Source organism: Halichoerus grypus, chromosome 14 (genome assembly GCF_964656455.1).
Source record: "Halichoerus grypus chromosome 14, mHalGry1.hap1.1, whole genome shotgun sequence".
Classification (NCBI taxonomy): domain Eukaryota; kingdom Metazoa; phylum Chordata; class Mammalia; order Carnivora; family Phocidae; genus Halichoerus; species Halichoerus grypus.
The window spans coordinates 73,619,754-73,634,570 of NC_135725.1; the positions used below are offsets into that span (position 1 = coordinate 73,619,754).

Below are 14,817 nucleotides of genomic sequence, written 5' to 3' on the forward strand. Positions count from 1 at the left end.
ACTCTTCTTAATAGAGTAGACTTCATGTGATGAGAAAGCATTCAATGAACATTTATGGGATCCCTGTTAAGTACAAGGCACCAGGTTAGGGACTAAAAGTTGTCGCAATCTCATTCATATGCAAAGAACTGGATCTGAATTCTGGCTTCTCTTTAAAATCACTTCAAAATAAGAAAGAAACAGAAACAAACTTTCTCTTTTAAATTAAACTAGAAGTCTTCTGCTACAACCACAGTGTATAAAGAAAGTCTGCTGGATGCAGTAATCTGTTGGGGATTTGGATATGACACCAAGAGACATGTGACTGTAGATATCAGATGGAGGTGTAAGAACTCAGTTTTCCACTGAGGATGTACATGCTGAGCAGTAAAATTAACAGTCACTTTTGAAGAACTGGAACAGGGGCTGCTGGGTTGGTCTTGAGAGCTTTGCTGGGCCCAGTTTGACACCAGAGAATAACAGAGGAGACAGGACTGAGGCAAGAAACACATACACACTTGCCATCTTTGTGGGAGGTGGTCTGCCAGTATGATAAACCAGTGAAGATATACTTGACTTTATGGCTTGAAAGAGCACGCCGTATACCAGAAAAAAAGATGCGTACACAGTGATCAACACTGAGATATAGCCTAGGAACCTTACTGCCCTTCACAGATAAAGAAATAATCATTTAGCTATCTAGGCCCCTGCCTTAAGAACAATCAAGAGACCTATAAGGGAGAAAGACTGGACTGACCATTGACTTTCCTACACCAGCATTGAATTCTAGAAGATACTTGAGCAATGCTGCTATTGTCCAGGGTGTGTGGGAGGGGTGGGGAGTGGGGAGTATGAGTGGAGAGTCTTGTACCTAGTCAAACCTTTGTTCATTTATAAAGACAAAAGCTTAAAGACATACTCAAAAATTCAAGACCTCAGGAAAACATGGTTTTCATAAATACTTTCTGAATAAGCTGTTGGAGGACAGACTTTAGCTGAGAGGAGAATGGCAAAACACTGATGGTAAGCATTGATTTTATCTATTTAATAATTGCAAGACTGAGACCAAAATGTGGAAATTACGATTAAAAACAGAATATTATAAATTATTTTATAAATATTTATAATATCACAAGCCACAACCATGTGGAAGTGTATAATTTTTAAGATTTTTTTTTTTAATTATTTATCTGAGAGACCGCATAAGCAAGGGGAGGGACAGAGGGAGAGGGAAAATCAGTCTCCCTGCTGATCGTGGGGCTCAATCCCAAGACCCTGAGATCATGACCTGAGCCGAAGGCAGACCCTTAACCAACTGAGCCACCCAGGCACCCCAGAAATGTATAATTTTTAAAAACTGGGAGAGCACAGGAGAGAGAATGTGGGAAACTGTGTAAACCAAGATTCAAAAGATACTACTTAAAGCTAACAATTCAAGTAATAGGATATTCAGATACTTGAAGGTACAAAGGTAATACTAGAAGAACTAAGCCAAACTGTAAAATAAAAGATAGTAAGTGTAAGGACCAAGAAAAATATTAAAATTGAAAATGATTAGTTGGAGAAATATAAGTGTATGCTATAATTTTGGCATTGCTTGTAATGAGGTATTAATTTAAGTTGTATAAAAATAGATATGCAAAGTTATCAAAGTAATGATAACCACTAGAAAAATTAGCAAGAGAACATAAACTGAAAGAGGTCTTTTTACTCCTAAAGGGAGATTACTGGAATAGATGGTCCCTTTTCAGTCTCTGGCTGTTGTTATCCTGCTTGTGGTTGAAGCCAACACAAGAAAGAGGGTTCAGCCAAGAGAAAGAGGAGCTGAGCAAGAGCCCGGATACAACAGAAAAACAGAGAGCCTGACATATATTATGATCACAAGAACTAAGATTAAATGAAACAAATAGAAATGAGAAAGTTGTTGAGAGAGTATATCCTAAAAATCCTCACCATGAGGAGAATTTTTTTCTTTTCTTTTTATTGTATCTATATGAGATGATGGATTTTAACCAAACCTATTGTAATTATTTCACAGTACATGTAATTCAAACCATTATGCTGTAATGTATAAACTTACACAGTGATATGTGTCAATTATTTCTCAATAAAACTGGGAAAAAGTCTATACATTAATGTTAGTGTGCAAAGTAACACAACTAATATTAAAACAAAGAAATGAGATAAACTCAGCGTTGACTCTAAAAATGGATCACAATCCGAAACCCAGTGATATCCTATTCAGGTGTTACTGTCATCAAAGAATACATGCATTTCTGAAAACCATTTTGCAAATGACACACTGAGAAATCACAGAGCTTTTGGGGCAGACTACTCAGAGCTTATACAACTTTGTAATCAGATCACTAACCAACCAAACTAATTCTAATAAAAATGCTTCAATAGTTTAAAAGACATGATAGACTTCTAATAAATAGTGATACAGTACAGCAAATATAGGAATTTACAGTGAAAAAAATAATTTTAAAGGTCAAGTTATGTCAATAATGAGCCACAGTCACCACTATTATTAACAGCGGGATGACTATCTAGAAAAATGTCAATTTGGTGCCTACCTTTTTACACCAAAATAAATTAGATAATTAAATATTTAATTTAAATATTTAAAGAGTAAAAATGAAATTTTAATGAAATAAAATGAAAATGGAAAATGAAATAAAAATGTTTTAGAAGAAAACATAGATTTGTTTTATGGTTTCAAAATGGGGAAAACATCTCTAAGTACACCACAAAATATAAAAAACATTTAACAGAGAGATAAATTCAATCCCATAAATGTGTAACAGTCACAAATACCAAAGGTAAACTAAAAAGAATTATATATTTATACACAGACATCATATATATCACAAAGGGCTAAAGATAATAATGATAAGACTAAATAAATAGTATGAACATAATATTAAGACTAAATATAAATGAAAAATTCCTAAATGTATCTGTAGCTCCTAAATCAATATAAAGAAAGAAAATGGACAGAGGCCAGAAGAATTCACAGAAAGAAAATGAGAAAATGTAGGGAGCTAATAAGTATTTGAAAAAAATATTAAGTCTCATTTATCATAAATGCAAAATAAATAAAACCACAACAATATATTTTACCAATTAAATAAGCAAAGATTAAAAAGATGGATAATACATTATGTCTAAGAAGGTATGATTAAACCATCACTCTTGTACCTTATCATGGAAGTAATAATTATTACAACATTTATACATACAGGGCAACAGCAATAGAGCAATTCCACTTTGGAAATTACTTCTGTGTCTATACATGCCCATAAATGGGAAATGTCATGTATGCAAGGATACTCACTGCAGCATTGTTTGTAATAGCAAAAGGATGGAAATAATGCAAATGTCTATCAGTAAAGAATTAGGGGTTAGACAAATGTATTATGGAATATCCGTTATAAATACAGCTATAGGTAGCGGCAACTATGTATATGATGATATGGAGCTACATTGTAATACATTGTAATGGTAAAAAGAGTGTAGGATAGAATGTATAGTATATTCCATCCCCCTTTTTGAAAGGCAAAAAGTAAGTGCATGTGCATAGAAAAATCAAAAATTATACCCCATAAATTGACAGTATTGGTTGTCATGCAGAGGGAAATGTGGCAACAAGGAGATGGGGTGGGAGGGTGACTTACTTTCACTCTATACCCATTTGTAACTTTCAGATACTGTACTATATGCTGTATTGCCTATTGAAAGTTTATTAATTTATTAAAATCAAATGGATCGCGGGCCATACTGAAAAAAAATTAATCATAATTTTTATCTCAGGACATACAGGTAGATGTTCTAGTGGATGGCAGATTGAAATGTGAAAAGTAAAACTGTAAAGCTCTTGGAAGAAATAGATCTTCCATTACTTTGGGATAAGCAAGATTTCTTAAGCAAGATGCAAAAAGCATGAACCGATAAAGGAAAAAAATTGATAATTGGGCGATACTAGGATTAAGAACTCTTATTTTTTAAAAACACCATTAGGAAAGTGAAAAGGCAAGCCACAGATTGGAAGAAGATATTTGCAATATGCATTTCTGACAAAGACTCAAACAATATGTTAAAACCTTCTACAAACAGTAAGAAAAGGGCAGACAATCCAACAGAAAAATGACTTGAACAGGTACTTCACTGAGAGAATATTCAAATGGCCAATAAGTATATAAAGAGGTGTTCGACTTCTTTAGTCATCAGGGAAATGAAAATTAAAACTACAGTGCAGTACCACCCCACACCCAGCAGAATGGCTAAAAAAAAAAAGAAAAAAGACTACTTAGTGTTGCTGAAGATATGGAGCAAACTGAACTCTCATGTACTCCTGTTTGTGAAAGTAAATTGGTACAAGCACTTTGGAAAATTGTTTGTCAGTATCTGTTAAAGCTACTGAAACCTATGATTTCCTCTGGCCCAATAATTCCACTTCTAAGTAAACACCCAACATGATCATTTCATAGAATGTTCATAACAATTTCATTGGAAATAACCCCGAACTGAAAACTACCCAAATGCCCGGTAGAATGGAAACATATATTGTGATATAGTCACACAATGGAATGTTACAAAATAATGAGGGTAAATTATCTACAGCTACAAAACAAAATGGATGAAACTCACAAACAAAATGTTGAAATAAAGAAGCCAAGCACAAGAGAGTCCATCCTCTTAGATTCCATTGATACTAGTAATAATAATAGACCAGACAATTGTATTATGTTTCATCAGGATAGCTGTTATTCTTGATGCGAGGGAATAACTGGAAGAAGGGGCCATGAGAAAGACTCCGGGGATGCTAGTGGTGTTCTTTTTCTTGATCTGGATACTGGATTTAGTTTGTGAAAATTAATTACATGCATTTAATGACTGGTCTACTTTATTGTATGTTTGTTATACCTAATAAAAAGTTTTTAAAAGGAAGTGGATCAGAAGTTTTTCTAAAACTAGAGATAAAAGCAAGATAAATGTAACAGTTTTATATTTTGTTATCAGTCTTCCCTGGCCTTATTTGATTGTGTAACTAGCTGAAAAACGATTACTTGAATTTGAAGCCATTTACTTCCACCTATTCATGCAAAATGAATGAGAGTTTCTCTACTCTTCTACCTCCTTTTGTGGCACATTCCAGGCTCTTAGGAAAAGGATTTTTTAGTTCTATTTTTCTATAGATATAATGGCTCTTAACTAAGATTGAGACTGAGTAGAAAGAGGAGAAAGGCTTGAAACAAAACTGGGCTGAGGTTGTTGAAGCAGTGCTAATGTGTTGGTCAGCTCTAAGAGTGTTAGCAGGCTCTCCAAATGTGAATGGAGGAGATGCAGATGTGAAAGAACTGGCTGCCTTACCCAGGAAATTTGCAGATGAGTGACTCCAGACCCTTCCATTCTTCTTCACCAGTTCCTCCTACAGTATACTGACTAAGGCAGCGTAATTAAGTTCAACAGACTTAAACTCTTTTATTCACATACCCCTCAAAAGAACTTTGAAAAAAATGATACCATTCACTGATATTTAAATGGACACCCAAAGGTTTCCAACAGTTTATTTTTTTAAAAAGGAAGTAGGAAATAGTGAATATTTTATAAAGTGAAGATGAGGATTGACTGTAAGTAGAATTAATATTTCATGTATTTGATAATAGTTAAGCATCTTATGAACAAAAGCATGCTGAATCTGAAAGAACTGAATAGTTTTAAGCCTCTATCTTGAACATTCTGATAGTCCTGCAGAATATTCTATTTCTAGTGGAAAAAACCAACTTCACTAACCTATAACCCCCTCAGAAGTCCTAAATTCACCCCAATTCACGCCCAAATACCCTCCTTCTGATGGCAGATTTCACCTACATCAGAATATGTATAAGAACAAAGAAGGACAAGACATGCTATGGATTTAATCATCGATTTATAAATTTTGTTTGCCTCCTCAAAGTCTTTTACACCCCAGAGTATATACCACAGTAGATTTGGGATGGCAGCATGTGCAAACTCAGTCTTCATCTCAGACAAATAAGTTTTATAAAAGATTCTGTGTGAAACTTGAGAAACTAGAAGTTTTTTCCCTGAAGTTGTCTTATGAATGTTTATTTCTTAGAAAGTCTTTGGAGTTTGAAGTCCACTGTGGTAGATATTTAAACAATTAGTCAAAATGAACCGATGTGTCAGCCCCATTGGCTTTACATGTAAACAGCCAAGGAAGCCAGCCTGGTAAAAGGTTACATGCAAAGTGTGCCTTCCATCTTTTTGATGGAAAGATACACATCTTTATTGTTGATACATAAACAGTTTTAATGGGAAGAAAATGGCATAATCAAAAGTTAAGTCTAATGAATAAAATATACTTTTGTATATTGAATTTTAGAAATATGATCTTTCAAAAATGTGCCTATAAAAATATCTAATTAGCTAGTTTAGTGAATTTTAGTTCATTTCATTTTATAAACTTGTGAGGATTTTGGCAATTATACATTAGAGCTGTCATTTAAAAATAACATTCTCATTCATAAATGTATATAGTAATACAAAAAGTAGTGTATTTATGAATATGAATAAAATATGAATTTTATGAATATTCAGTTTATTAGAAATTTTATTTTTATTATTATATATGGTTATTACAAAGACTTCCACTGAGCAACCTTACAAATTAAAATTTTTCTAAAGAAGATAGGATAAATAGACTATTTTACATTATACTGTAGAATCAGAAATTACATTTTTATGTTGTTTTAAGTTGAGCTTGAAGCTTGCCTCTCAACAATCGGATAGCCCAGTTTTCTATTGTGTACTTTCATTTTTAGAATTTCTCTTTTTGAGTTACACCCCTGTCTGACAAAACAGTGGTGAATTTTGACAAAACGTTTTTATTGTTAATGTTAAGAATCCAAATTTAAATTACATATTACTGAAAGGAAACAATTTAAATGATATCATTGAATTTAATATAAAGAAAAAAACAACTAAGTAAAAAAAGAGTAGTTTCTCTCAAACCTCATCCTGAGCATGGATTCCTGCCACCGAGGAATCTGATATTGATCAAGCATTCTGAGTAATTCACAAGTACACTAAAGTGTGAGAACTGCTAGTCTAGAGCAACATTACTTAATCGTGGGTGATCCATAATGGAAAGAGGCAACCCTAGTCCTTGGTGGAAGAGTGTAAATAATAAACTAATAAAATGATTTGTCCAAGAGATACACCCCTTTCCTTACATCTGGATTATAGTAGCCTGATTCAGGTTTCACTGTCCTGTCTTTATACCTATGAAGTTTTATCCTCATTTCTTTACAAAATACTAAATATTTTTATAACTTATTACAAACTGCCCTGCAATTGCATACAGAATATTTATAAACTGTATTTACCTAAATTGCCATAGAGTGTTGAATAAACTACTACAGATGATCTGTTTAGTAACTTTTAAATATAGATTTCTAGTGATGTGCTAAGTAACAAATTTGAATATTTTAGTTCAGTAAAATGGAACCAGTAAAACCTCTGGCTTCACAAATGAAGTGATTCAAAATGAGTGTGTCAGCTTTAATGGGGCCCTTGCAGACTGCAGTAGGGTGAATAGCACATTTCTGTCTCACATTCCTCCTAAAACAGAGGCTGGCTCTGATCTCACTCTTACCACAAACCTTCATGCACAAAAGTTGTGTGTCAGTGACACGAGAAGCTCATTTTGATTGTAATGGGCCATACTCTTGTCTAGTACATCATTTGTGAAACTGAAGTTGGCTATTATAAGGCAGCAGGTATGTAAATAATAACATTTATGAGTGATCTCTATGAAATGGATTCCTTCTTTCCCTTTTCATTATAAGAGGAAACTTTATTTCAGAGTAGAAAGTGCATTGTCTGAACTCATCAACACCCTCTCTATCCCTCCCCTCCCCAATTTGTTGCAGACCAGGATGAAAGAGCAGCTGAGCTCAGCAGGGAGCAGAATGAGAAAACCATCCGGAGCACGCAGACCGCGCTCCGCAATTTCCGAGAGTTCCTCATCTCCAAGTATCCTTCTGAAACAAGAGAGATTTATGTCATCCCTTGCAAGGAGTTGGATGCCTACCTGGCCTCTTTCTTTGTGGATGCCAGGCAGAAGGATGGGTCCGAATATGAACCCAACAGCTTGGCCAATTACCAGTGTGGACTTGAACGGTACCTAAAAGAACACAGGTATGGCTACAGTATCACCAGGGATAAGGAATTCAAGCGTTCCCAAGAGGCCCTGAAACAGAAGCAGATTGAACTCCGCTGCAAAGGAAAAGGAAATAAGCCACACAAGTCCATGAAGCTCACCTTTGCTGATGAACTCATTCTGCGGAAAAGGGGACTACTAAGCCGCTATAATCCCGAGGGTCTTCTCAACCTTGTCTGGCTCAACAACACGAAAGCTTTTGGGCACTGCACAGGCTTCCATGGATCTACCTTGAAGTGGGGCGATATCCGGCTCCGGGTAACAGAAACGGGGCTGGAGTACTTAGAGTGGATGGGTCAAGACACTGGTGACCTGAATGCCAAAACCAAGAGAGGGGGCACGGACTCTCGTGTGTATGCCACCCAACACGCCCCACAGACCTGCCCCGTACAGGACTATAAGGAGTATGCCCAGCGGCGGCCTCCTGCCATGCGCTACGAGGATGCTCCTTTCTACCTGTCCATCAAGCCAGTCGTGAACTTGGCAGCTCTGCATTGGTACAACTGCCAGGCCCTCGGCAAGAACAAGCTGGCCAAGATGGTGAAGACCATGTGTGAGAAGGGTAACATCCCCGGCAGGAAAACCAACTTCAGTGTGTATCAAAGCTGCAGCACCTTGTCTGAGGCCCAGAGCAACCAGCTGGTGCTTATCTGTAACAGTCTGAGCCAGCAGGCCGCCCAGTCAGTGGCTGGGCGCTCCAACGGTGGCGATTTCATCGTCTCTGCCTCCTATGACTCTTCCTCCGACACCGCTTGACCAGGTGGCTTGAGCAAGAGCCCAGTTTGGTTACCGTGTCCAGAGAAACTGTGATCATACACTGCTTCTCATTCCCTTTCCTCCACCCTCAGTATTAACTTTATAAAAATCTAAATATATACTATATTTTTCTTTTTACAAATAAACCAATGGAGATAGTTTAGTATTGCTAACATAGTATTTATAGGCTTAACACAGATGTACTTGTGGGTGATTAAATGTAATTGCTGTTACAGACTCTACAAAACCATAGTGGTCCTCAGGCAACACAAAGTAGAGAAGGAATTCCGTTTTTAAAGAACTGTCAGAAAAGTCACTGAAAGTTATCCTAGACACTTGTGTCCTCAACTCCTGCTTTCCTTCCCACCCCACCTCTCATTTTTAGTCTAGTTAATAAATGGCTTTATTTTTTTAATTTTTAAAATTTTGTATTAATCGGGAGGAGACAATATTAACCCTACTGCTTACACAGAACTGTATTCAGTCAGATCCAGAATATGAACGTGTTGATATAAGCTCAACAAATTATCTACATACTTTTTTTAGCTGAATTAGAATTTTAGCTCCTGTGCCTCATTTTTTGTAATGTCTGAAAATCTAGATGTTTAGCTAACATCTTTTCTTTTGGGGGCAATAAAGGTGCCATTCTTTTTGGAAGATACATAATTTTTCAATAATATGCAAAGTCCAATATTGTGGCGATAAAGACTGTTAATAGCTCATTTTTACTGTTGTGCTTAAACCTGGATAGAATATTTTTTGTTCCCTAAGAAATCAGTTAAAATGAAGTGTGATTTTCAGATTTACAAAACTACCAAAGTTTTTGAAAATGTTCCCAAGCATTAGATTGTATATCAAACATAAAAAGAAAGTAGAGAATGGGAGAGTCTTAATAAAAATCCAGAAGCACTAGTCAAGACAACAAAAGAGTCCTACTCTTCAAAGCCCAAATCCCCTGATTTATTTATTTATAAGCATTAAACTTTGGTCTCTTTTCCCAAGGAGATTACTTGACTCTGTAGTTGAGATCAAAAGAATATTGACACTCATTTTGGGTAACAACATTTTGTTACCAGATTTAGCTGAATTCAAAGCATTCTTGAAAATGTGCAGAGTTTCTTCTACAGTAAATATAAATTTATTTGTGATACCCTGCAATTATAATAATAATAATTTTGGTTAAACAACTCTTTGTGGTGGTTTTTCCAAGGTCTTTCTTTTCAAGTCTTGAAGTCTGTGGTGTATTTTTTGTTAAGATCCTTCAATAACAACATAAGTTTAGACACTAGGACGACAATAAAGTTGAGCTAGGTTCCTATGCTGTATAATCATTAACACATAAAAAATCCAAATCTTAATCGCTTTATTGGATTCTATTGGAAGTATTTGTTCTTCAAGGTAACCTCATAATTCGCATTAGCTAGGAGGGTAGGTGGTATTTTATGTATTAATTTATTGTAGACCAGGACAAACTTCATTTTGATTTGCTTTGCTAAATCATCACATTAACTGAGCTTTCCACATGGCTAGGCATCTTTTCCCAACACTAAGTTGTAAACATATAAAGACCCATTCCTCTAAGCTGTGACCTTTCCTTGGGCTCCGGAGTAGAAAGTCTGCTGTGGACTTTGTGTGGAATCCACTTTACTTCATGACTTTTCCTCCATAGGGAGGCATCCAGAAACAAGAAGAAAGGGTGGAAGATACCTTGCTTTATTGTTTTATATTAACGATGATACCCACCGTTTTTTGAGCTAACGTGTGTGCCGGCACTGTGCCAAGTGACTTATTACATGCATCATTTATACAATAGTTACTAACTGTATGAAAATTAGAAAATTCAGATAAGCATAAAGAAAATTCTCCTGAATCTGCTGGCCAAAAAATAACCACTGTTAATATTTTGGCAAATATTTCTTTAGACATTTCAATACGTATATATTTATTTCTATATATATTATCTTTAATCTTTTCAATCCTTGAAAAGGTTAGTTATCTCCATTTTATGTTGAGATCAAGACAAATCAGTTAGGGTATAGTTAAGGAAATGGTACTGTCTGTCATCTGACTGCAGAGTTTTTTTCTGTTTATCTTCTTTATTTCCAACTCCTAGACAGGTTCCAGTGATTTGAGCCAGAAATGGGGACACAGTGTCATTCCCTCTCTGAAGGCTATCTGATTAAATGGGATGCTTGAGTGATCTTTCATGATGGCACACCGTGCTCCCTAATGCCCCCTCTTCTGTTCATTTTGAACCACAGGGCCTCTTTCTCCAAGTTCTCTTTACAAAACTTTCCTTATTCTATACCCGGTTTGTAAGTACACAGGACAGCCTACTGTAAAAGAATTCTTTTTTAAAAAAATAAGGTGGTTTTTAATGGGTTACCTCTCATGTTTAAAAAATTTTTTTCTGTGAAACATTTAAAATGTAATTGTGCATTTTATTTTTGCATTGACATACTTTAAAAAATTCTTACTATGTTTTTGACAACAAAGTAAGTTTGTGATGAGGAAGAAGAGCAGTCAGTATGTACTGAGAAAGCAGAACTAGGAGATTTTGCATCCCTCTGTGTGTTTATTGAGGTACTACTAACATGAAAGTCTCTCTCCTATTGTATCCTATCGCATTTTCATTCAGAAGAACACAATTAAATTGAGAATGTGAATTACTTTTTAATTATTTATATTTTGCTTTGATAACTCAAACCAAATAGGAACATTGTGATCTAGATTTAGAAAACTTTTCTGAAGAATGGCTTGGTAGAAGTTTAGCTGAACTGTAGTATCTCTTTAGGTTAATGAAATTACAAAAAATTATCTACAACTACCTCTAAATTTTGTGTTTTTATATAAACAATACTGAAGACATGCTACTGCCTGATGCCATTTTTATTATTTGTTATTTTAGCTTAAAAAAATGTTATGTTCATACTGTGGCCGTGGTACATGCCGAAATATCGTGTATGTGCTTTAGTGAAAATTCAGCAGCCCAGCAGGTGTTCACTACAACTGAATGCGCTGCCTTCCCAGGCAATCCTCTGGTTCATAAAAAAAACAATAAAACCACATTTGCAAAATTTACACTTTTAGGTCAGCGTAAGGTCATGTAAGAAAGAGGCAGTGCCCCTCACATGACTCTGGAAGTTTTGCACTGTCCACAACAAAAATGTCAAACCCATCTGTCAGCTTTTGGGGGACATACCTGCAAAATTCAGTCTTTCTTCTATGTGAGTGGCTGTTGAAAACCATGGATGGTAGCAATTTTTCTTTAAAAACCCATAATGTCTGAAAAAATTCGAGATATTCAGGTTGTTTATCCAACAGAGCTTATTCTTAAAATTCCATTTCTTATCATGGGTAGTAGGGGTGGTCTGAATATGATTTGTAATACACCAGCTACTTAAAATATTTGTTATCTTATAGATATTTTTCCCTATGTTAATTCACTTTTACCTATGTTAAATTACTTCCTGATGCACAAAAGAATAGTCTGAAATTTTTTAAGGTAGATCAGGTCTCTCTGGTTTTTCAGTTAGGTCATTGTTAGCTGAAGCTTCCGTCACATTCATTTGTCTAAGTCATATGGCTTAGCTTTTAGATGTCACGAAATCAAATGACTTCACTGAGATGAGAATTTACAGTCATATCAACAAATACTTGAACACTATTGTCTAGACACTGGGAAGGGTACAAAGATGTATAAAATAGTCCCTGCCCTCAAAGAATTTATAAAAGATACTGTAATAAAAGTTTCATTTCATTTTTGAGAGCTCACCAAAAAAGTCTGCCAATACTATCTTGCATCATTTCCCAAACTTTTTACTCATGCAGTTTGTCAATTATTCAGCCATTGAAAATGTTGGTTTGCTGTGGAATACATAATACTGCTTTGAATATTTTGAGGAGAATCTTCCTTAAGAGCCTGTTTTATTTTTTATTTTTTTTTTTTTAATTTTTTTATTGTTATGTTAATCCCCGTACATTACATTATTAGTTTTAGATATAGTGTTCCATGATTCATTGTTTGTGCATAACACCCAGTGCTCCATGCAGAACGTGCCCTCCTCAATACCCATCACCAGGCTGACCCATCCTCCCAACCCCCTCCCCTCTAGAACCCTCAGTTTGTTTTTCAGAGTCCATCGTCTCTCATGGTTCTTCTCCCCCTCCGATTTCCCCCCCTTCATTCTTCCCCTCCTGCTACATTCTTCTTCTTTTTTTCTTTCTTAACATATATTGCATTATTTGTTTCAGAGGTACAGATCTGAGATTCAACAGTCCTGCACAATTCACAGCGCTTACCAGAACACATACCCTCCCCAGTGTCCATCACCCAGTCACCCCATCCCTCCCACCCCACCCCCCACTCCAGCAACCCTCAGTTTGTTTCCTGAGATTAAGAATTCCTCATATCAGTGAGGTCATATGATACATGTCTTTCTCTGTTTGACTTATTTCGCTCAGCATAATACCCTCCAGTTCCATCCACGTCGTTGCAAATGGCAAGATCTTATTCCTTTTGATGGCTGCATAATATTCCATTGTATATATATACCACATCTTCTTTATCCATTCATCTGTTGAAAGAGCCAAGAGCCTGTTTTAAAATCAATATGAAGGCAAAGCCATTCCTACACCACCCATTGTGTTCACATAGGTGCACACGTGTATAAGAAGGTGTAGATTGTCATCAATGACTATCATTTACTGAGTACTTACAATGTGCCGGAGTACTAAGTGCTTCTGTAAGTTGTTTCACTTAACTCTCACATAATCCCGAGGGTAAGTATGATTATTTCTCCTTCATAGATGAGGAAATCCAGAGGAGTCAAATGGGTTGCCCATATCACAGCTAATACATAAGAGCATCAGGATCTGAAACCAGATCCAGATACTATGAAGTACTGTCCTTTTCTGTTGCAGCTGCTTGTTCACAAAGTGATTTGCTCTGCTTCTGTAGACTCCCTGAAGTGATAAATTATAAATGAAATCCCTGATGCAATAAAATCATCAGTATTCATTGTCTCCAGATTGACTGAGAGCAGTGCCATCACCTGGCATGTTTGTTAGTACAACATTGTTTAGGCCTCATTATTTTAGTTACTTTGAGATGGAACATTCGGCACTTTGTTTCCCCCCGGCCATGCTTAGAGAGCAAAAGTTTGCGTCACTTTTTAAAGGACACTTAACTTTGTCATGGAGATGAGTTTGTGTACGAGTAATTATATTTTAAAAAGTGATTGTCATTTGTTTTTATGAATCAGATGGGGAAAGGGGAGGTTCTAGGCAGAGGGAATATCTCTCTTAAGCCCAAAAGCCAATATTGCTATCCACCAGATACTGAATATTGATTCCCAGTTTGCCAGGGAGTTTGATCTTCCCTGCAAATTTGGTGCCAGCAAATTAACAATATTTAATATAGGAATTTGTTGTTAATTTTTTTTTTTAATCTATCGAGATTGTTTTTGGGGCACCTGCAGGCCTCAGTTGGTAGAGCATGTGACTTGATCCTCAGGGTCATGAGTTCAAGCCCCACATTGGGCGTGGAGCCTACTAAAGAAAGAAAGAAAGAAAAAGAAAGAGATTGTTTTTAACAAAGTTTTTAAGGAAAAATACTATACTTATGATTCTCAGAATTAGAGATTGACCAGAACCCATTCAGATTTTCTCTAGTTTGACTATCTCCACAGTTCAATATATTAGAAACATATATTAGAAACAAACACTTCTGATTTTAATCAGGTTTCTTGTGACTCGTTTTCTTTTTAGGAAAGAAGTATTTTGGTCTGTATTTCTCTGGCCAAAATATAGCTGTAATACTTAATATCTATAAATAAAAACTCTACTATGTGATA

General features: G+C 35.7%; 1 protein-coding gene across 3 annotated transcripts in view; it reads left to right on the forward strand.

Annotated features, from left to right (window-relative positions):
- KIAA1958 (KIAA1958 ortholog) overlaps window positions 1-14,817 on the forward strand; it is a 161,224-nt gene that overhangs the window by 103,001 nt on the left and 43,406 nt on the right. The window contains exon 3 of one of the 3 annotated variants that reach the window (XM_078061614.1): window positions 7,917-8,000. The exons of 1 other annotated variant lie outside the window; for it this stretch is intronic. In XM_078061614.1, coding sequence (XP_077917740.1) covers window positions 7,917-8,000 — 84 coding nt within the window. Of the gene's footprint in view, window positions 1-7,916; window positions 10,195-14,817 lie in introns of those variants that run through there. One more of the 3 variants, XM_036090928.2, reaches the window with a different exon arrangement.